Source organism: Mesoplodon bidens, assembly GCF_964165515.1.
Source record: "Mesoplodon bidens genome assembly, chromosome: 4".
Lineage (NCBI taxonomy): Eukaryota > Metazoa > Chordata > Mammalia > Artiodactyla > Ziphiidae > Mesoplodon > Mesoplodon bidens.
The window spans coordinates 52753663-52777500 of NC_138160.1; the positions used below are offsets into that span (position 1 = coordinate 52753663).

General features: G+C 38.9%; 2 protein-coding genes across 2 annotated transcripts in view; one reads left to right on the forward strand and one right to left on the reverse strand.

The window, feature by feature from the left end:
- The window catches only part of SREK1IP1 (SREK1 interacting protein 1), a 52745-nt gene extending 36705 nt beyond the window's left edge, over nucleotides 1-16040 (reverse strand). The window contains exons 1-2 of the mRNA XM_081233937.1: nucleotides 15848-16040; nucleotides 4448-4495 (exon numbers count right to left, since the gene is read on the reverse strand). Coding sequence (XP_081090063.1) covers nucleotides 4448-4495; nucleotides 15848-15860 — 61 coding nt within the window. The 5' untranslated portion in view covers nucleotides 15861-16040. The remainder of the gene's footprint in view (nucleotides 1-4447; nucleotides 4496-15847) is intronic.
- Nucleotides 16041-16095: 55 nt separating this feature from the next.
- Nucleotides 16096-23838, forward strand: part of CWC27 (CWC27 spliceosome associated cyclophilin) — a 232593-nt gene continuing 224850 nt past the window's right edge. Inside the window, exon 1 of the mRNA XM_081233926.1 lies at nucleotides 16096-16526. Coding sequence (XP_081090052.1) covers nucleotides 16485-16526 — 42 coding nt within the window. The 5' untranslated portion in view covers nucleotides 16096-16484. The remainder of the gene's footprint in view (nucleotides 16527-23838) is intronic.

Genomic DNA, 23838 nt, shown 5'->3' on the forward strand with positions numbered 1-23838 from the left:
CATTCCTGACCATCTGAACACTCTTTTATAAGCCTCATTGACTCTTTCATATTCCTGTTCTACTGTACCTCACTGTAAAACAACGAATCTGGGTTAAAGCTATCCTTTCTTTGAGTCGTGCCTACCCCTGAGCAGCCAAACAATTCTTGAACACAATCACACATTCATGGACATGAGCACAAACACAAACTTTTTCATTTTTTGTTTGTTTTTGGTCAACTTCCTCTCCTATTCCCCTTAATGACTTTTCCAAACTATTGCCTGACTTAAATCATTCTTCGACCATTCCCTGGCCTACTCAGTGCCTCCTCCCAAAACAATGATCCTGCCTCTTAATTTACAAAGAAAAAGGCAGCATCTCCTTCTACTTTGTCTCTGCACCTGAAAACAACCATATTTTTCTCACCTAGTTTCCTCCAGACTTAAGAGGTATCCTTGTCATACCTCTTAAGAGAAACTTCCATAATCTTCTTCTGTCTCCAATATCTACAAGATCTCTTCTAATATACCCTTGGTCTATATACACATCTTATACTTCAGATATAAAACCCTCCATTTATCCCATATTCCCTTCTAGGAATTATTCAATATGATATGAATGTTTGTGTCCCCCAAAATTCATATGTTGAAATTCTAACCCCTATAGGTGATGGTATTAGTAGGTGGGGCCTTTGGAAGGTGATTAGGCTCTGAGGGTGGTACCCTCATGAATGGGATTAGTGCCTTCTAAAAGAGACTCCAGAGAGATCCCTAGCCCCTTCCACCAATTGGGGATACAACAAAAATCTGTGACTTGGAAAAGGGCTTTCACCCGACCATGCTGGCATCCAGAACTCGGACTTCCAGCTTCTAGAACTGTGAGCAATATATTTCTGTTGTTTATAAGCTACCCAGTCTGTGTTATTTTGTTATAGCAGCCCATATGGACCTTAAGACAGTACCCTACTTTTCTCATGTAAATTTCTTGAAAAATGGAAATAACATAGGCCCTATCCCTCACCATTCAGGCCTGAATCTACAAAGTTTGTTTCATGACCTACAACTCTACTTAAACTGATCTTGCTAAGGTCAGCAAAGCATTCTACCTGGCAAATCCAGTGAACATTTTTCAATCTATTTCTCACAAATCTTATCTGTTACACCTGACATTTCTCCTCAACCTTGAAAACCTTTACTCCTTTGGCTTATATGATGCTGCCTAGTCCTGCTTCTCCTGGCATTGTAACTTCTTGATCGCTTTTTCTTCAGCTCATGCCTATCTATTTTGCTCCATCTGTTGATATTTTACTCCACCAAGAGTCTGTTATTCATTGTTCCAAAGTTTGTTTATATATCATGTAAGTAAAAAAATATGAACGTGGAAAAAAAAAAGAGTAGTTGTTTTCATGAAACAAAGCAGTACTTCTGGAAAGGTTTGATTTAGACGAACTGCTTTAAAAAAGCAGTTTTCAAATTAGGTCTTGGTAAGAAGACTTTAAGATAGGAGAAAAAAACCTAAAACAGTGAGAAAAGGTGTCTTTTTTTCTCAAAGGGGTGTCATTGGCATTTTGGGCCAGACAATTCTTCATTGTCCAAGACACTGCAGGACGTTTATAGTTCCTGGACCCTACATACTAAATGTCATACTGCTGTTCTCCTGTATGACAGTTGTTATGGGCAACTAAACAAAAAAACCTTCACACATTTCCAGGGAACCTGTATCACCTCTAGTTGAGAACTAATGATAGAAAGATTTTGTACTCAGATTTCTTTACAAGTATCTTAACTGCTTGCTCATCTTTGAAGAAACTACAAAAAGTAGAAAATACATTTCAAATATGATTTGCACTCAAAAGATTGTGTGTAACACTAATTAGCAGACCCATGGCAAAGAAAAGGTCATGACTGTATATTATATCAATAGATTAGCATTTTTAAGATAAATAAAATGTTTTTATTTCCTATTGCTGTAATCAAATCAACTACTGAGTCTATTGTATTGAACCTCATTTTAGCATATTTTCTGAGAACTGTCATAATTATCTGAGACATTTATTGCATGGACAAAGGCTTAGCGTCCTTGCAGCTTTTAAATATTCAGAAGTTGCCAACTTCAAAAAAATTAAAATAAAAACTCATAGAAATGACCATTCTTCTAACTTTGCTGAGGAAATTCTACCATGAAAAAGTGAGATCCATGTTAACCTAGCAACACATTCATGTTTAATTTGAAACTTTTAAAAAACAATATAACCATTATTGAAACATACTGACAATAAAATATTTTTCAATCAAGTATTAAAGTTTTAAAAAGTGTACAATCTAGGGCTTCCCTGGTGGCGCAGTGGTTGAGAGTCCACCTGCCGATACAGGGGACATGGGTTCGTGTCCCGGTCCGGGAAGATCCCGTATGCCGCGGAGCGGCTAGGCCCCTGAGCCATGGCCGCTGAGCCTGTGCGTCCGGAGCCGGTGAAATGTACAATCTAAACTACTCTTTTCACAATAATAGAGAGAAAATACTCTTTTGTACCTCACTGACAAATATTCAAATTCTTAGGCATTAAAAACATTTTGAAGGGTTTTGTTGACCTTTGTCTTACCTCTACAAGCAACACAAAGATTCTGGCCTCCAAATAACAGATAATTTTTAAAATGTAGTTTCTATTAGAAAGAGGTGTACACTGAGAAGACTTTCATCTCTAGCAGCTGTAAGATGTAAATTTAACCCAGAAGGGAAATATTACTAAATTTTTCCACAGGAGACAAATTAGAAATTGTTTATAATTTAATCACCAAAAGCAAAAGAAAGATTTGAATAATGAGGCAGAAGGCACTAAACTTGGACAGACAGTCAAAACTATTTGCTTACTTGGCTTCTCTAAATAAATTATAATTACTACAGATGCTTCCATTATTGTCTAATATAAAATAGCAATGAGGAAACTAGATCAACAAGAATTCTATTTCCAAAAAAATGATTTTAATTGCTTTCCTACAAGTCTTAAGTTAAAAGGAGTCCAAGTAGATGAACTGATATTAGTAGACAGACTGGGAAATCCATTCTAGATTTTGAAGTGAATACAGCATCGATATATATAGTACTTTCTTAAGTCTTTTTTATAATGTAAAAATTCAAACAATCTTTATTATTAAGTGCATCATACATAGAGAAGAGTATATACAATGAATATTTACAGTTGAAAGAGAATTAATAAAGTAAGTAGCTGCATACCCATCTCTCAGGTTAGGTAACAGATTGTTACCAGAACCCTAATTAATCTTCTGTGTGCCCTCCCCCCACAAACCACTTGCTGTCCCCCACTTTCCCCAGATAACCACTAGCCTCACTTATGTATGTCTTCTTTGCTTTTCTTTGTGGTTTTACTCCTTATGTATGTACTCCTAATCTTAAGTCTTGAATAAAGAAATGAAGTTAGCAAGGATTCAAAGAACATAAACAAAGCATAAATAAATATAAGCAAATTTAAAAAACAGGAAAGATCATTGCACTCATTTCTTGCATGCAAGCACATTCTTCAGGAGTTTTTATTTATATGAAGGATATGTATACTTACATGTCCATTTTTGCTAGTTGAGCAAGCTTCAACTGAGCCAGCTTTCAGCCTTTGCTTGAAGGCATGTGACTTGGTTCTCCTAGCATGCTTTTATTCTTAGCCCTTCTACTGGAGATTCATGCCCCAAGTGCTCTCTTATTACATGATTTGAAAAAATAAGTTTTTTTTCCATACAAGAACATCTTTATTTCGTTACAAAATAACTCTGCTATGAATGGGAGTATTAACAACAATCCAGGCTCATTTGCATGCTCTCCAAACAACTTAGAAAACAGTGTAATGCTACTGTTAGAGCTGTTATTAAGGCTTTAGGAATTGTTACACTTACCTAGGGAAATGACACTTGTTTATACTACATAAGTACAAATTTAGACTACATAATTGCTCATGCTGAAGTTTATTTTTCCACTCTGTTTCACTAATCATAATGGAGGTTGATTGTTTAAATCAAGGTTTCACCAGTGAGCAGAAATTCTGGGACCAATTTCACCCTTATAAAGATTTAACTCAATAAACAGGAAAACCTTTCATAAATAGTTTTCATTGCTTTCACCTCTTTGCCTAGTATCTACAAGGATAAGGAATAAAAGAATAAGTATCTATGTACTTTTTTTGGGAATATACTTTCGCCAGACTCCTAAATCTACTACTCCACCTGTATTTCACGACAATTTTGCTAGTCACCAGATATACAGCCACCTGTCACTGGGTCCAAAGCAGGGAAGAAAAGTGAGTATTCGGTGCTGATAGAGGAATTTCTGAATTATCTGCAAACCTGAGCTAAATAACAGGGTAAAGGACTATGCTCAGGGTCCTGAAATCAGGATGCTAAATCATATTGCCCAAAGAGGCAATGATTCACCGCACAAAATGCAATTTTTAAATGTACTTACGATAGCCACATTTTTTACAGCCTGCTCGGACACTGTCCTTGTTGCAACCTGAAATACAGTTGGATAACATTTTAGGAGACACATAGATAAGTAATAAGAACAAACATTTCATCACATGGAGAAGCTGAGAAAACCACTTGTTATAGAATTTATTTCTTTAAAAAAAATCATCTCTGACCTAGCTTAGAATACTACTCAATTATTATAATTATTAGAAATCAGTGGAAAAGCTAATTTACTCAAATTATGTCCATGACAAATACTTAAAGAAGATATTTTTCTCTAACTCAACAGAAATGCTGTACTATAGTCAAGAGCTTCAACATTCCAGGAATTCTATAACACTGCAGAAGAAATTCCGGCGTACTCTGGCCTGTCTCTCAAATGTAAAATAATTAACTGACTAGATATATACGTAAACATGCAGGTTAACAAATATTTTTCTGCTTACTCTTAGAAGAAAAAAATTCTAACTTTCTTAAAGGAATTGGTGAAATTCCAGAAACATACTTTAAGTGCTAGGTATTGTAAGAAACATCTCAATTCAGCACTCAAATTTTGACAAGAGAAAAAAACTAGTCACATATTCAGTGTGATCAACGTTTAGAAGTATTTACAGTATCTCTGTATAAATAGTGGTACATGCAGGTAACGTTGAAGATACAAATAACAGAGGAAATAAAACTGATTTTTATTGTGATAACATACATATAAAAATTTACCATCTTAACCATTTCAAAGTGCACAATTCAATGGTATTAAGTACATTCACAATGTTATACAACCATCACCACTATCCATTATTTCCAAAACTTCATCACTATCATCCCAAACAGTCACTGTGCCCATTAAACAATAACTGTCCATTCCCCTTTCCCTCTAGCTCCTGGTAATCTCCATTCTGTTTTCTGTTTCTATGCATTTGCCTGTTCTGGGTATCTCATATAAGTGGAATCATACAATATTTATCCTTTTGTGCCTGGCTTATTTTACCTAGCATAAAGTTTTCAAGGTTCATCCATACTTTAGCACACACCAGAATGGCATTCTTTTTTATGACAGAATAATATTCCATTGTATGTATATGTAGTTGAAACCAATTTTAACCTCCAATAAGGGCTTCCATTAACCAATCAGAGGGCCAGTACAGTATTACTCTATTTCTTAATTAAGGGCATCTAACTCCTAAGTCCTTCAAATGGAGATATCTCAGCTTAATAATAAAGTACATATAGTGCAAAGGTAATACATTTAATTTTAAAAGAAAGATCATTTTCAAACTATTTCTTTAATGGTATAAAGTCAAATATTAGTCATTTCCCCCTAAAATATACATTGTTGAGTTGTTCTAGTAAAAATAGTCCATTCTGCTATACGATGCTTTTTTAAAAAACATAAATTTGTTCCAATGCATCTGATGTAAGAGGGAACAATTTGAGGGTAAAGTGCCCATGAAATACACTAGGTGAATACAGAAACCTGCATCCAGTTGCTCTGAGCCTCAAAACACACATGGACACGTCTCAAACATTTCTAGCAACTTAAGTTCACCACGTGTGCTGTGAGCAGCACCCACCCACATCTGGTGTTATAACTTCCCATCTGATTTTGTATTATTACCTTCCTACCACTACTTCAGAACAACTCATAAGCTACAATTCTTCTGAACTCCTCTTCCACAGCAAACTTCAGGTCTTTTAAAAGGTATAATGTCCTGTTTATTGCAGTATTTATGTATCTTGTAACCAATTAACATATGCAGATAGGTTCCTATGATTTTTTTATATATCGCTGATGAAGTTTTTGAGTGTTGTGCCACAACCTCATTTTGTTTTCCATAAACCTTGTGGGTTTTATTGCAGAGTGTAGAAACACATAAGCTGCATTGTAGCAGAACTGTGGTATAAAACTGGATTAATAATAAAATCAGGCTCTTTCGTTATGAAATAAGTGCACGTTGAAAAAGATGCTCAGGGGCTTCCCTGGTGGCTCAGTGGTTGAGAGTCTGCCTGCTGGTGCAGGGGACATGGGTTCGTGCCCCGGTCTGGGAAGATCCCACATGCCGTGGAGCGCCTGGGCCCATGAGCCATGGCCGCTGAGCCTGGGCGTCCGAGCCTGTGCTCCGCAACGGGAGAGGCCACAACAGTGAGAGGCCCGCATACCGCAGAAAAAGAAAAAAAAAAGAAAAAGATGCTCAAAGAATCCGGGTCAATGTTAAGTCTGCTCCCACAGAAACCACAGACACTGAATAATACTGAACAAAACTGTGCTAAATGCACCATTACCTCTCCTACCACAAACTCAAAATGTTGCAGTGGACAGATTTGAAATGATCTCATCTCAGCATGTATTAGAAATTATCTCATCTTTGACTAAAGCCATCGATAAAACTTATCATTCAAGTATTTCCTATTTTTAGAATGAACAAAATATGAAACTTTTTCAGAGCAGTTCATCTTCTTTAACAAGGTTATAATTTTTACATGAAGGGAAGTATAACAAGAACTCTAAATAATTTCATATCAGCTATTTCCTCACCAGCCTTTGGCTAAATTAAGATTTCAAGCTTCATTTGCCTATCATTTTCACAACTGTCTGGCCAACTAAATACTTTTACCTGGAACTTTGAATCTGATGCAACAGACACAGTAAATCTGAGACAACTGACACAATGAAATGGGGACAGTTAGTTCATTCTGCTGTCAGGATCCAGTTTCTAGTGGTAGTAATGCCACTGGGAGCAGCAGCCCTAACCAGGTCTAGGCCTGTGCAGGATCTTGGCTACGGGTTCCCTTGCTCTTGTTTATTTTCTGAGCCTCTATTATCCAGCCTTTTCTTAGAGTCTGTGAGCTTCCTGGTATCTTTCCTTTTCTGCTTAAGTTAACTAGTCAGTTTCTGTTGTCTGGAACAAGAACTCTGCTGATACAATGGTACTTGAGATCCATGTCAAACTAAATAGCAAGACTATAAGGGAGGCCCTGACTCTGACAAGTTATCCATTTCCCCATCTTAGGTTCCCAAGCTGTTCTTTGTTCCACTCCTCTTCAAAGTTTGCTAGAATAATAGACCCTGCCTCCCTCGAAATGTTCCTACAATCCAAAAGCCATTAAATAATCATGACCTATAATTCAAAAGCCACCAAATAAAAGCTTATAAATTTGGCTACATATCGGTAATATATTTCCTCCTAACCCCCACCTATGCCTCTGAGGGTGGCAGGGCAGCAACATACCAAAGAGATATGCTGCAAAATTCCAGAGGCGCCTCGGTGAGTGAGACATGGGACAGGTGACCTAGGTCTTGAAGGTGTGGCAAGAGGTTCTGGAATGGAGGATTCTGGGCCAGTCATGGAGAACCAGAAGCTACAGCACAGATGATGGAATTCAAGGAAACATCCTTGCTTTGGTGAATAGAGATTTCTTCAGTGGGCACTTGGTACCAGCTCTGAGAGCCCTTACCCCTGCCTATTTCCTGCCATGATGTGGGTCAGATGTATGTATTCTCTATCACATCGGAAGGACAGTGTTAATGTGTCTCATTCTTGTGAGCATCCTAATAAAGAACACATATACTCATTAAAAAACAAATTTGGCTACATAACAAAATCTGAATGGCAAAGACCACCAAAAGCAAACTCAAAAGACACATGAAAACTTGGGAAAAAACATTTGCAACTCATAGCACCAACAAAAGGCAATTATCCCTACTCTATAAAACCCACCAAAGCATTAAGAAAAAGATCAATGACCAATAGGGAAAAAATGGGCAAAGGAACTGAAGGGAAAGTTCACAGAAAAGTAAATAGAAACAACTCTGAAACATACAGAAAGATGCTCAGCCTTATTCATAATAAATGAAATGTACATTAAAATCTAAACTGGGATTCCATTTTCATTTATCAGAACAGCAAAAATTGAAAAGGTTGAAGAGGCTGTGGGGGGACATACACACACGTATTGCTCATAGGAGTACCATCTCCATGGAAAGTAAGCTGACAAAATCTATCAGAACTACTAGTGTATATACTTCTTCGATACAGCACTTCCACATCTGGGAATTAATCCACTCAATTTACTTGCACAAATGCATACAGGCTTATGTGCAAAGTTATTCACTGCAGCATTGTTTGTAATAGTAAAAAAAGTAGAAATAATTTAGTCACCAATTTTGGTATAAAAGAATAAGGATGTTCTTTATTTAATGATATGCAATGATCTCTAAGATAAAAAGAGAAAAAAAGCAAACTGTAGAACAGTGTTTATGGAATGTTGCCATTTGTATAAAAGAAAAGAAATTATATATATATATATATATACATATATATATATATATAGCCCTACACGTTATATATAATATAGATTATATATATAATATACATATCCCTACACCCTTACATATAATATAGATTATACATAGATTATATTAATAGATAGAGATATGTAAAGAAAAAAATCTCTGCAAGGATATATACATTGGTTACCTGAAGAAAGGAGTCCTGGGTCCAGGGGGAGAAAGGGTGAGAGACACATCACTATAGACCTTCTGTATCTCTAAAATGTGAAATGTGAATGAAATGCCTTCTCAAAAACCAAACCCAGAAACTTCCCTTAGCCCCAGCACTAAGAAGAGGTGCTGTCATGCAAGCATTCTTTGACAAAAGGCAATGATTGCACTTGTAAATTCTTCAGAGAAGCTACATTGCAGATTTTCAACAAAATTTTACTAACTGATAGTTTTAGGAACAAATTGTAGAGGTCTTTATTTATTGTATTTGTTATATGTTAACAAAGCCTTACTCAGATCTAGAATTCTGTTGAACTTGAGTGGCAGGGGTCCTTCCTCTCCCAGTAACTTAAAGGACTAGAGAATGTCAGTTTCTCTAGATTTGGGACCATGCTACATTTTGTGTACAAGTTGGTGCCTAGTATGGTGTAGAGTTGCTAGGAGGTCCTCAACAAATCTTTGTTGCTTTGAGGTTATAAATTTAAGAAAATACTTCAACAGTTGGGAATCAGTAATTTCTATTGCTCCCAATTGCCAGCTATGAAACTAGTGTCTGCAGTGTCACTGGTCCACCTGAGGCATGATAGGCACTAAAAGAAAAGGAATAAAAGGACAAAAGAACTGAAAATAATGACTGCTGGGAAGGAGGAAATGACGGAAGCACAGGGAACTTTCTGGGATGATGGAAATACTCAAAATCTTTATTATATATACGATTCTTCAAGCTGTACATTTGTGACTGTGCATTTTATTTTCACATATATGAATTATACTTTAGTAGTTAGCATAAAATGAAAAAAAAGTAATAGTAAGGCAAAGAAGGAAGCGAAAAGAGAAACATTAGAAAAGATGAAAAATCAGGGGCAAAATAAAAGGAATGAGAAAACGTGAGACAAAGGGATGGAGTGTTCCTGACAGTAGCCTCAGGCTGTTCAGTGGCCCCCAAAGGTATGGCAAGCCATCATACTGACCTCAATTTATTCTCTTGAAATTTCACATCACCTGTTTCCAGAGTCAACAATTTTGTCACTGGGAACTTTAACAGTGATGCTTGGAACTTAATATTATATTTCTCTCGTGCTGTATATTTTAGATTTTAGGGAAGCCTGTAAAAGCTTTCTTTATAATTAAAATATTTTCTGTAATCATTTAAATTTAAAAGTAAACAGCTTAAGTAACTAAGTTTTCTTTGTAGTAAGTAATTAGCAATTGTAATCACCTCTGTCCATTCTTTTCATTTTTAATTTGATTAGATTCAAATTAGATTCCTTTTCTGTTTTGTAAAACTTTAAATTTTACATTTGGTTACTCAATAATAATTTTAGTCATAACTTGGTGACCCTTAAAGATAACTTCAATTTCTGCTGCTTTTAAAATTCAAATCGTGGCCAGATATTTTTTTTTTTTTGCGGTACGCGGGCCTCTCACCACTGTGGCTTCTCCCATTGCGGAGCACAGGCTCCGGACGCGCAGGCTCAGCGGTCATGGCTCACGGGCCCAGCCACTCCGCAGCATGTGGGATCTTCCCGGACCGGGGCACGAACCCATGTTCCCTGCATCGGCAGGCGGACTCTCAACCACTGCGCCACCAGGGAAGCCCGTGGCCAGATTTTATACCATAGAGGTGCTATATAATATGTATATAGCACATGTACTCTGCTAAAGTTGAATGCAGAGTAAAATGCCATGTATTTAAACTTTTCCACTGCTTTATATTAAGAATTTATAGATATCATCCTTTCTTTGGAATCCCCAAAGATTGTACTGAAGGCAAAACAGAAAGAACAGCAGAAATAAAAAATTATCTGCATACTAAAAAAATAGGTTAAATGAGTTCCCTGATGTAAACATTTTAAAAGAGCAGATGTCCCCACCTTCAGTTAAAAATGCCTTCATAATCATTTGACCCTCAAAAGAAGAGATAAAAGTAAATCAAAGGGCTTCCCTGGTGGCGCAGTGGTTGACAGTCCGTCTGCCGATGCAGGAGACACCGGTTCGTGCCCCGGTCGGGGAGGATCCCACATGCCGCGGAGCGGGTGGGTCCGTGAGCCATGGCTGCAGAGCCTGCGCGTCAGGGGCCTGTGCTCCGCAACGGGAGAAGCCACAGCGGTGAGAGGCCCGCGTACCACCCCCCCACACACACACACACTAAATCAAATAATTGCTTATTTTAAGCTACTGGCATGAAAGAGCTAACATTTAAGTAAATGTATTAAATGCTTTCACTTGCTTGCCTCACAAAATACAAATAATCTGTGAAGAAAAAGGCTATAGATATTACCAGTTTAAGATAAGATGAGACATGGAGAAGTTTAATTCACTATCTAATGAAACAGAATCAAGACTGTTGTCTAGTTTAGTCTGTTTACTTTAGTAACTGATTCTGCTCAGCAGCAATTCTAGTGATCATCCCTCTAAATATTATTTACCTATAACAGACATAACTCTGAAATAGATGTGAGAGAAACCATAAACATGAATAAAGTTCCTATACTAGAGGAAACTTACAATATACTAGGTTATCTAGGCTAACGCATCCACAGCTGTAAGGCATGCTAGACTGTGCCAGTTTAAAGACATATAGCTCCATTAGTAAGCAGGAAGAACAGGCTGGCATAACTTTCCACTGAGAGATCAGAAAAGCTTCCAGCAGGTAGACATGGACAATAGAGCAGGGACAGTGATAACAAAAGCATGTAGGTAGAAAAGCACAGAGGTTCTGAGAATAGCTGGCCAGGTCAGAAGACTACAGAATGCATGAGAGCAGTGGTGGGAGGAAAGGGCAGCAAGAGTGATTCGGCTGTGCTTAGGACGTGTGTACTTCATTCTTGCAGAGATGGGGAGCTTTGGCATTATAACAGTTTAGAAGCGAAAGAAAGCTTAGTCATCAACTCCTTCACCATAGAGACAAGAAAACTGAGCCTCTGAAAGGTTAAGGTGCTTGAAAAGAAATCGAAAATTCACAGATATGGGTCAAGAATTAAGTTCCTGTCTCCCAGGAATGACAGGATCAGGTACATGATTTAGGAAAAGTATTTCAGGAGAAACATGCCCCATAGACTAGAGAAAAAAGAAACTGTGTATAGTATAGTTTAGGAGTGAAAAGAATTTGGATGTAGCATAATTTAGAAACCTTCTATTACTAAGTTGCAATAGTAACCTGTTAAGAATTTGACACACTTTGATAGCCGAATGTAATGCTAATTTGGCTATAGGAAATTCGCTATCTTGGCTATATAGATTTCACTGAAGGAGGGAGGGAGGGAGGGACAGACAGAGAGACAGAAAATTTTCCTGCCAACCACATCAGTAACATACATTGCCACTTGTGCCAGGTAACTCTTCATTGGGAATGGTTAATTATTAACATGAATGTCAGAACTAATTTCAACAACTGTGAATGGTAAAAGCAGTTTTAAAAGAAAGTAAACTTCACTGAGCTTCAGTGTGTTTAAATGTCATTTAATAACAACTGTAAGTCTATGATTTCTCTAAGTAACAGAGTACACATTTCACTGTGTTACCTACACAATAGTTACACACACTGCTATGGAAAAACAGCTGAAGTAGGTGACCATAAAATAGATGAGTCTGATTATCATTTGTGGAAAGCAATCTCAGTACTTTATAGTCATACCTTGTAATAATCACTAGCAGGACCACCCAAAAAATGCCATGCTGGATCCATATGAGCATTATACCTAAAAATAAAAGAGCATTCTTGTCCTTCTTGATGATTATCTCCAAAGGTTTCTGATGGAGCCCTATTTTCCTATAATACACTGTCTGGATCAATCATCCAAGAAATTACCTTAACATTTTCCGTATTTTCTAATGGCACTTGCATTGTACTTTTACAGTGTTGTCATGCCTATTATTTCGATTTTTTCTGGGTTTAAATAGTTTATCTATGTCTTACCATCTAGCTTAATGGCACAATTTAAGATTATTACACTTTGAAGCATTATTTTGAATTGAAAGAAGGTTAACATATCTATAACACTAGTCTAAGTTTAAGGGAATTTCAATAAGGACTTAAAAAAATCACTTTTGTCTTCTTTCCTAAGCAGCACATTACATTTTCATTACTAGACTTAAGTTTTATGAGGACACAGATTGTGACATACCTATACCATGTAGATGCTCAAAATGCTTGCTCAAATAATGAAACCAACAGTGACAGCAAGTCAACTCTGGATGCATTTGTGTGTGGCCAAAGTCATCAGGGCTGACTTGGCCTATCAGGATGACTAGGCAATCTACGGTGCAGACTGGACTTCCTCTGCTGGCCCCTTACATGTTGATATTCTCCGGACTCCAGCCACAGACCTTCCCTTCACACTCTATGCACTCCACCTGAGCAAAGGCTTCCATTCCCATGGCCTATTACATGTGTGGGTGACACCAAATTGTTCTTTGATTCTGGCTTCCTTCCTAAGCTACAAATTTTCTCTCTTAGTGTCTATTAGATATTTCCATTCCTATCTCTTACTATTAGATATTTCCATTCCTTGAGTACATATCAACACAAGCCCCAACTGAAGTCATCATCATCATCCCCCCTAAATACTGTTCCTTCTCAGGTGTTGCCTATATTAGTAAATAGCCCCACCCAGCCCCACTAACAGTGAAACCCAGGTATACCTCATTTCCAATCTTACTCACCTACAGTGAATATATATTGCTGATTCCCAGTGATTCTACCACCAGAAATATATCTCCAATCTATCTGCTTCTCTCCTTTTCTAATGAGACCATCCCTGAGGCATCATCACAGCTTACCAGAGTTACGCCTAACTGGTGCCTCTGTCTCCAAACTAGCTCTCCTTCAATCTACTGTGCAGCCAGAATGCTCTCTCCATAATGTGAATATGTTTTAAAATCCTTAAATATCTTACTGTGGTCCTTAGGAAAACATCCAAACTCCTTGTCATGGCTTAAAACATCCTGTAAGAACTGGAAATTGCCTTGCAAGTTATACTAAAACACAGCAAAATGGATAAGCACATGGGGTCTAGAGGAGCCAGAGTGACCCGTCACTTCCTAGCTATCTCGGTCAAGTTACTTAATTTCTCTGTCGCTCAGTATCCTCATCTGTAGAATGGAAATAGTAACACTGAACTCAGACTGTGGGTGCGAATGTTAAATGAGATAAAATACAATGCTTGACACAGTGTCTGACACATCTGACACATAGTAAACGCTTAGTAAATATTAGTTACTGTTATCGCTCTAGTTAATTTCTCACTTCTCTTCCATTTGTGTTCTTAGTTCCATCCATAGTGCACATCTTTCATTTGTCTTCTCACACATTTCTTCTTCCTTTACATATCCAGTCGCTCTGGCTACAACTCCCCCTCCCACAATTCTTCAGGTCTCATCCTAAATGCCACATCCTCTGGAAAGTCCTTCTGGCCCCTCTAGTCTCCTGTTAGGTGCCCTTACTATGTGCTCCTCAAGTGTTTGTATTTTCCCTGCCTTACACTTGTCAGACTTCCTGGTACTTTCTTTTCACTGCTAAATTGTAAGTTCTGTGTGAAAGGCAACTGTATTCCCAGTGCCTAGCACAGAGCCTAGCATGCAGTACGCCTTTAATAAAAAATTATGTGTATGGGCTTCCCTGGTGGCGCAGTGGTTGAGAGTCCGCCTGCCGATGCAGGGGACAGGGGTTCGTGCCCCGGTCCGGGGGGATCCCACATGCTGCGGAGAGGCTGGGCCCGTGAGCTATGGCCGCTGGGCCTGCGCGTCCAGAGCCTGTGCTCCGCAACGGGAGAGGCCAGAGCGGTGAGAGGCCCGCGTACGGAAAAAAAAAAAAAAAAAAAGTTATGTGTATGGGCTTCCCTGGTGCCACAGTGGTTGAGAGTCCGCCTGCCGATGCAGGGGACACGGGTTTGTGCCCCGGTCCGGGAGGATCCCACATGCTGCGGAGCGGCTGGGCCCGTGAGCCATGGCCGCTGAGCCTGCGCGTCTGGAGCCTGTGCTCCGCAACGGGAGAGGCCACAACAGTGAGAGGCCCGCGTACCGCAAAAAAAAAAAAAAAAAAAAAAAAAAGTTATGTGTATGAATGAGTGTATCTTTCCTCCAATGCCCGCCCCCCCGTACTCCTCCTAAAACTGCAGTTGGTAGAACAGCACTACCTTCCCATAACAGCTATCTGTAAAATACAGTTCAGTAAAGGCTGCCACAGAACAAACGTGGTCAAATAATACTGGGAAACAAAGTTGCTTCTGAACCTCAGCAATTCTCAGCATCTTTTTTATACTATAGGCATTGTGAATCTCCAAGTTGTGTGAGTGGGGGGCCGGGGGGAGTGGTGTATATTTCTCAAAATATCTCCTGCAACCAGTGCTGGAAGGAACCATACGCATAAATCAAAAAATCTCCTTCTTTTACAGATTCAGAAACTGAGGCCCAGAAGGGCAAAGCGACCGGTCCAAGGCCACACAGCAACTACGTACAACAAGGAAGAGAGAGAAGTAGAACGCCAGACGCCCATTTCGGCCCTTCCAGTACAAACAATGCCTCTGGATACTTGGGTTCGCAGGTGTTGCCACCTCAGATTTTATTTTCAAGCCATACTAAAGGTCAGTTTTCCTCGGCCAACCGCCTCCTAGGCCTACAGTTACTAGTCTGCTGCAACACCCCTCCCCCTCCTCCACCCTATATATACTTTCCCTGTGGTCCATCCGGTGCCCTGGGAGCTTGACTGGAGTGGGGGAGATAGTTTCTTTCCTTCTCTCTTTCCTTCAGAGTTTATTTTTGGACTGTAAACTTTTTCCCGTAAACCAAGCGAACCTGCTAATTTTAACGCCTTCGCCTTTGAGCTCTACTCCTTACCCCAGCGCACTCCACCCTACCCTACCCGCTCCCTCCCTCGCCCAGACCCTGGGTCTTTACCTGGAACTGCCATGGCTCTGGTAAGAGGGGTCGCGGGACCCCTGGGCTTTCGAGAGGGCGCTCGCTTCCCGCTGGCCGCGAGGACAGCCCACAGCTAGGACGGCTTCTTCCTCCCACCGGCGCCGCGGCACCCAGGTGACAGTCGGGGAAGGCCCTAAAAGTCTCCGTCGATAGCGGAACCAAGTAGCTGGTGCTGTAGTTTCTGGGGGAATTGTATTGTAGACATCACTCGGTCCGAACCATTACTGCCAGCTTCCAGGGGTTAATGGATTTGCACACGCGTGGAGTGAAGTAAACAACACCAAGACTTACGAATTGTTGTCTTAAAAGTTGTAATACAAATTAAATTAATCTATGGGGGCTTAATAATCTTTTTCTCGATTCCCTGGAGGCTACTGGAATTCCCCCTTCTCAGGATTAGCGGTGCTCGGGTCCGGGAGCAACATGGCAGCATCCGTGAGGCACTAGCTTTAGGGAAAGAGAGCGTTTGGTGTCGCTGCCTTGCGGGATTTTGACAGTTTGGAGCTTTCCACGACCTCTCGATTTAAGGAAACGTGTACCGATAGGTGGACAGCTTTAGTTATCGACCGTTCGCTCTCATCCCCACTTAGGAGCAGAGTCCTGAGCGCTGACCAGCATGAGCAACATTTACATCCAGGAGCCTCCCACGAACGGGAAGGTGAGCGTCATCTAGGGTACCTGGGCTCCCCAAAGCGATATCTCACTGATTAAAGGAATTCTGGGGTCCTAGGGTTGGAAGAGATTAGAAGTCTTGTCTTTACCCCTGCCTCTGAACAGGATTGCATTGAAAGCCATATACATCGAAAGCACATAACTGAAAAAGTCCTCAAGTGGAGATTCCTCCATCTACCAACCTCCTGGCCCTACTTGGCTTCAACCTAACTCTGCAGGCGTTTTCTAGGGTCGTAGGTAAAAAGCCAAGTATATTTTTTAAATTGACTTTTTTTTGCTTAATTTGGAGATCGCTCTTTCTCCGTTTGTTCTACAATCCTTTATTGAATGCCTACTAGGCACCAGGTGCTGGGGATATAAAGATGGATGGATAAAACCTAGTTGTTGCCCTAGAAGAGCTAATGGTTTATTTTGAGAGGCAGGCAAAAAGAAAAACCTTATATGTTTGGTAGGCGTTCTAATGGAGAGAGGAGCATATTGCTTTGGTAGTACTGAGAAGTTAGCAACTGGGAAAGTAGGGAAAGGCCTCATGGATGAAGTGTCATTTGAGCTGGTCTTTGTCAGAGAAAGTGGGGAATGGAAAATGTCCCCACATTAGAATGAGAGAATAATTTCCTGATTGATTTTGATGGTCAAGGTATGTCAATTCCTACTCAAAGTGTTTATATGCAGTATGAGGCAGAGTCAATAATGGAATAAGTATCACGTGAATTCTTTTTTTTTTTTTTTTTTTTTTTTGCGGTACGCGGGCCTCTCACTGTTGTGGCCTCTCCCGTTGCGGAGCACAGGCTCCGGACGCGCAGGCTCAGCAGCCATGGCTCACGGGCCTAGCCGTTCTGCGGCATGTGAGATCTTCGCGGACCGGGGCACAAACCCGTGTCCCCTGCATCGGCAGGCGGACTCAACCACTGCACCACCAGGGAAGCCCCACTTGAATTCTTGAACTGGGACCTAGTCTATATCACACACAAAATATGATGAACCAGCGTAATGGAGAAAATAAAATGAGAATGAAAGCATAGAGGTGAATTAGGATAAACTGAATTTGTATCAGATACAATTATGTTGCAATCTTGTTTATTTACATTTTGTAACACAGTGAGAGCAATTTGAAAACAAAAGCAAAAATGCTGTAAATGATACCCCCAGCAAACATTTTAGTGGGTTTTTTTTTTTTTTTTTTAGGTACGCGGGCCTCTCACTGTTGTGGCCTCTCCCGTTGCGGAGCACAGGCTCCGGACGCGCAGGCTCAGCGGCCATGGCTCACGGGCCCAGCCGCTCCGCGGCATGTGGGCTCTTCCCGGACCGGGGCAAGAACCCGTGTCCCCTGCATCGGCAGGCGGACTCCAACCACTGCGCCACCAGGGAAGCCCTTAGTGGGTATTTTGGGCAGAGCAGTTCTTTCAGTTCTGCTGTTTGCACTTTTCCCCCTCCTCACTCCTAACCTACATCATGTGAAAACCCAGAATATCTATCTCTTCTTACTTCCAAATGTTTCTTGAGAGTGGTATCACCCCCAGTTGATAAACACTGGTAGAGATGGGATACATTGCCCATCCTGCTAGGCAGGGAGTTCACACTTGTTTTTCCTTTCTGTAGTATACTGTAGCCTGCTCAAATGGCATTTTAGCAGAGAGGGCTTTCCTATCAACTCTCTATAATATAGCAAACCTCATTCATATCCTGCCTTCCAGCATTCCCTGGCCTCCTTAACCTCTTTAGTTTTTTCTCCAGTACTTTTTTTCTTTTTCAGTACTTATTTTTTATTGTTGTATCGTCCTCCACTACTCTCGCCCATGGAATGAGCATTATGAGGGCAGAGACAGATATCTAGAATGGTGCTTGACACATGGTAGCAGCAGTTCAAATATGTACTGAGTGAATGGGTGGATGAATTAATACTGTGTTTCTCTTAACTTCTGAGAAGTATTAAGCATCAGTGAGTTTGAGGTTATACTTCTACTGTCAAGGGCAGACTTACTTGTTTTACTGTGGAGGAAGATTCAACATGGTCATAAAGATGAGAAGCTTTAACAAAGATATGTGCCTAAACAGAAATCTTTCATTCAACAAATATTTACTGAGCACCTAGCATAGGCCAGGCTCTATGCTAGGTTTTAGGGACACAGTGGAAAGAAAAACCAGCATTGTCCCTATTATCAGAGAGTAAGTTGAGTGAAATATACCGTGGTGAAATAATCATGCAAATAAGTGTATGCAAACTGTGGTGAATATTGTCCTTCTGAACAGAATTGGGCTGATGGAGAATATGAGGCATAGCCCAAGTTTTCCTTCAAAACCAGTTTGGGACTTCTTCCAGCATAATAAGACTGATTGAAGACATTGAGGCTTCAAAATTTTGTACCATAGAGAGCATGGCAAGAATTTTGGCCTGGAAGGAATTTAAAGCAGATGTAATAAAAAGTTTCCTTAATGAAATGTTTGTTTAGTGGCTGTACTGTCTAATGCTACATTAGGTACTGAAAGGATTCAGAGATATTCCAAATATGTGGGACAAAATTTCTCTCTTCAAAGAGTATAGTATCAATTTGGGAAGTAATTGACACATTATACCGGTGGTTAACCCCTGGCAGTAGTCTGTAAATATGCTGTGTTATAACTCTGGCCTTTGAGGATGAGGCACCGAAATGTAACCCTTGACAGAAATTTTCTTATCTACTGAAAATGAAATCTCCACATATTATGATGATTTAATCTAAATTTTATATTAACCCATATATTTATTCTTAAGAGACATTTTATTATCAAAGTATTGTCTTGTAAGCTTTAAGAAAAAGAGCCACTGCTGCTTGACATAGTAGTTATGGCTAATGGGAATGCATGGCCAAAGGAGGAGCCATGTGCCTTCTTTTTTAATTCAGTAGTTAATCTTCTTAAAAGATTAAGAAAACCTGGTAAACAAGGTGGCCCAACCATATATGTGTTATTTTTACTGGGAATAAGTTTCCTGTGGTCAAAAAATTTTATAAGAATAATATTTACAACAATAATAGCTATCATATTTTGAGCATTTACTATTTATCAGGTACTGTTCTAAGCAGTCCGTATAATAATAACTCATTTTGTCCTCACAGCAAACCTCTGAGGATATTATTATCCCTGTTTTTTTTAATTGAAGTATATGTGACATACACTATTATATTAGTTTCGTGTTACAATATAATGATTTGACGTTTGAATACATTGCAAAATGGTCACCACAATAAGTCTAGTTACCACTTGTCAGCATATAAAGTTAATACTACGTTATTGACTGTATTCTCCATGCTGTATATTTCACGCCCGTGACTTCTTTATTTATTTATTTTTTATTTTATTTTTTGCGGTATGAGGGCCTCTCACGGTTGTGGAGCACAGGCTCCGGACGCGCAGGCTCAGAGGCCATGGCTCACGGGCCTAGCCGCTCCACGGCATGTGGGATCTTCCCGGACTGGGACACGAACCCGTGTCCCCTGCATCGGCAGGCAGACTCTCAACCACTGAGCCACCAGGGAAGCCCGACTTATTTATTTTTTAACTGGAAGTTTGTACCTCTTGCTCCCCTTCACCCATTCTACCCACTCACCTCCCACCTACCTCCACTCCTTCCTGCCTCTGGCAACCACCAGTCTGTTCTCTGTATCTAAGAGTCTAGGTTTTGTTTTGTTTTGTTTGCTTGTTTTGTGTTTTAGAGTCCATGTGTAGGTGAAATCATGTGGTATTTGTCTTTCTCTGTCTGATTTATTTAGCATAATACTCTCAAGCTCCATCCATGTTGTGGCACATGGCAATATTCCTTTCTTTGTTATGGCTGAGTGGTATTCTAGTGTGTATCTTTTTTATATTCATCCATCAATGGACACTTAAGTTGTTTCCATATGTTGGCTATTGTGAATAATGCTGCAGTGAACAGAGGGGCACATATATCTTTTCTAGTTAGTGTTTTCATTTCTTCGGATAAACACCCAGAAGTGGAATTGCTGGTTAGTACAGTAGTTCATTTTTAATTTTCTGAGGAACTTCCACACTGTTTTCCATAGTAGCTGCACCAATTTATATTCCCACCAACAGTACACAGGGGGTCCCTTTTTTCCACATCTTTGACAACACTTGTTATTTCTTATCTTTTTAATAATAGCCATTCTATTGGGTGTGAGGTGATACCTCATTGTGGTTTTGATTTGCATTTATCTGATGATTAGTGGTGTTGAGCATCTTTTCATGTGCCTATTGCCCATCTGTATGTCTTTGGGAAAATATCTATTCAGATCCTTATTCCTCTTTTTTAATCAAATTGTTTTTATGTTACTTAGTTATATAAGTTCTTTTTATATTTTGGATATTAACCCTTTATGAGATATATAATTTGCAAATATCTTCTTCCATTCAGCAGGTTGTATTTTCATTTCGTTGATGGTTTCCTTTGCTGTGCAGAAGCTTTTTAGATTGATGTAGTCCCATTTGTTTATTTTTTCTTTTGTTCCCCTTGCCTTGGATCAGATACAGAAAAAAAAATTGCTAAGGCCAGTGTTAAGGAACTTACTGCCTATCTCTTCTTCTAGAATATTTATGGTTTCAGGTTTTATATTCAAGTCTTGAATCCATTTTGAGGTTTTTTTAATATATTGTGTAAGATAGTGGTCCAGTTTCACTCTTTTACTTGCATCTGCCCAGCTTTCCCAGCATAGTTTATTGAAGAGACTGTCCTATCCCCATTGTGTATTCTTGCCTCCTTAGTTGTAAATTAATTAACTGTGTATGTGTGGGTTTATTTCTGAGCTTTCTATTCTGTTCCATTGATCTATGTGTCTTTTTATACCAATACCATAGTGTTTTGATTACTATAGCTTTGTAACATAGTTTGAAATCAGGGAGCATGGTACCTCTGGCTTTGTTATTCTTTCTCAAGATTGCTTTGACCATTTGGGGTCTTTTGTGGTTCCATACAAAGTTTAGGATTATTTGTTCTGGTTCTGTGAAAAATGCCATTGGAATTTTGATAGGGATTGCAGTGAGTCTATCGATTGTTTTGGATAGTATGGACATTTTAACAATATTCTTTCAATCCATGAGCACAAAATATCTTTCCACTTATTTTGTGTCTTTTTCAGTTTGTTCATCTATGTCTTATATTTTCATCTATGTCTTATATTTTAAAGATAATTTGCCTCCTTGGTTAAATTTATTCCTAGGTTTTTTGTTTGCGGGGTTTTTTTTGGTGCAGTTGTAAATGGGATTCTTTTCTTGATTTCTCATTCTGATAGTTTATTATTACTGTATAAAAATGCAGTAGATTTTTGTATAGTAATTTTGTGTCCTGCAGTTTAACTGCATTCATTTATTAGTTCTAATGGTTTTTTGCTGGAGTCTTTAGGGTTTTCTATATAGTATCATGTCAACTGCAAATAGTGACAGTTTACTTCTTCCTTTCCAATTTTGATGCCTTTTATTTCTTTGTCCTGCCTAATTGCTATGGCTAGGACTACTGGTACTGTGTTGAATAAAAGTGGGTAGAGTTGGCACCCTTGTCTCGTCCCTGATCTTAGAGGAAAAGCTTTTAGCTTTTCACCATTGAGTATGATACTAGCTGTGGGTTTGTCATATATCACGTTAATCACATTGAAGTACATTCCTTCTATACCCATTTTGTTGAGACTTTTTATCATAAATGGATGTTGAATTTTTTCCAAAGCTTTTTCTGCATCTATTGAGATGATCATATGATTTTTATCTTTCATTTTGTTAATGTGGTATAATACATTGGTTGATTTGTGGATTTTGAGCTACTGTTGCATCCCTGGGATAAATCCCACTTGATCATCCTGTGTGATCCTTTTAATGTATTGTTGCATTTGATTTGCTAATATTTTATTGAGAATTTTTGCATATATGTTTGTCAGGGATATTGGCCTATAATTTTCATTTTTGGGGGTGTCTTTGGTTTTGTTATCAGCATAATGCTGGCTTTGTAAAATGAGTTTTAGATGGATAGGTATTAAATCTTTCTTGAATGTTTGGTAGAATTCATCAGTGAAGCCATCTAGTCCTGTACTTTTGTTTGTTGGCAGTTTTTGATTACTGATTCAATCTCCTTACATATACATATATCCACATATATCCATATATATACATATATATATGTATATACATATACATATATCCACTCTTTTTTAGATTTCCTTCCCATTTAGGTCACCACAGAGCATTGGAGTAGAGTTCCCTGTGCTATACAGTAGGTTCTCATTAGTTATCTATTTTATACGTAGTAGCATATATATGTCAATCCCAGTCTCCCAATTCATCCCACCCACTCCTCCCCACCTTGGTGACCATAAGTTTGTTCTTTACACCTGTGACTCTATGTCTGCTTTGCAAATACATTCATCTCTACCATTTTTCTATATTCTACATGTAAGCAATATTATACGATACTTGTTTTTCTCTTTCTGACTTTCTTCACTCTGTATGACAATCTCTAGGTCCACCCATGTCTCTGCAAATGGCACTATTTCGTTCCTTTTTATGGCTGAGTAATATTCCATTGTATATATGTACCAAATCTTCTTTATCCATTCCTCTGTCGATGGATATTTAGGTTGCTTCCACTTTTGTTGCATCCCATAAGGTTTGGTGTGTGGTATTTCTGTCCCTAGGTACTTTTTTATTTCTCCTTTGATTTCTTCAGTGATCCATTGGTTGTTCAGTTGTTTTTTTAAATGGAAGTATTGTTGATTTACAACGTTGTGTTAGTTTCAGGTATACAGCAAAGTGATTCACTTACACATACAAGAGCAAGTCTCTTGGCATCGTTTTTCCAATAGCATTTGTCCACTTTGTGTCTCTGTGTCACATTTTGGTAATTCTTGCAATATTTTAAAACCTCCACCAGGGAAAAGATTATGACTTGCTAAAGGCTCACATGAGGATTGGCAGTTTTTAGTAATAAAGTATTTTTAAATTAAGGTTTGCACATTGTTTGTTTAGACATAATGCCATTGCATACTTAATAGACTACAATATAGAGTAAACATAACTTCTATATGCACTGAGAAACCAAAAACTTTATGTGACTCACTTTATTGCAATATCCATTTCACTGTAATGGTCTGGAACCAAACCTGCAATATCTCAAAGGTATGCCTGAATATGAAATGTTCAATAGGCAAATCCATAGAGACAGAGAGTAGATTAGTGGTTGCCAGGGGATAGGAAATATGGAAACTTGTCTAGGTTCTCTTTAACAATAGAACTTTATTTCGAGTATACAAGGATCCAATGAGGTAGGAAGGACATTTGTT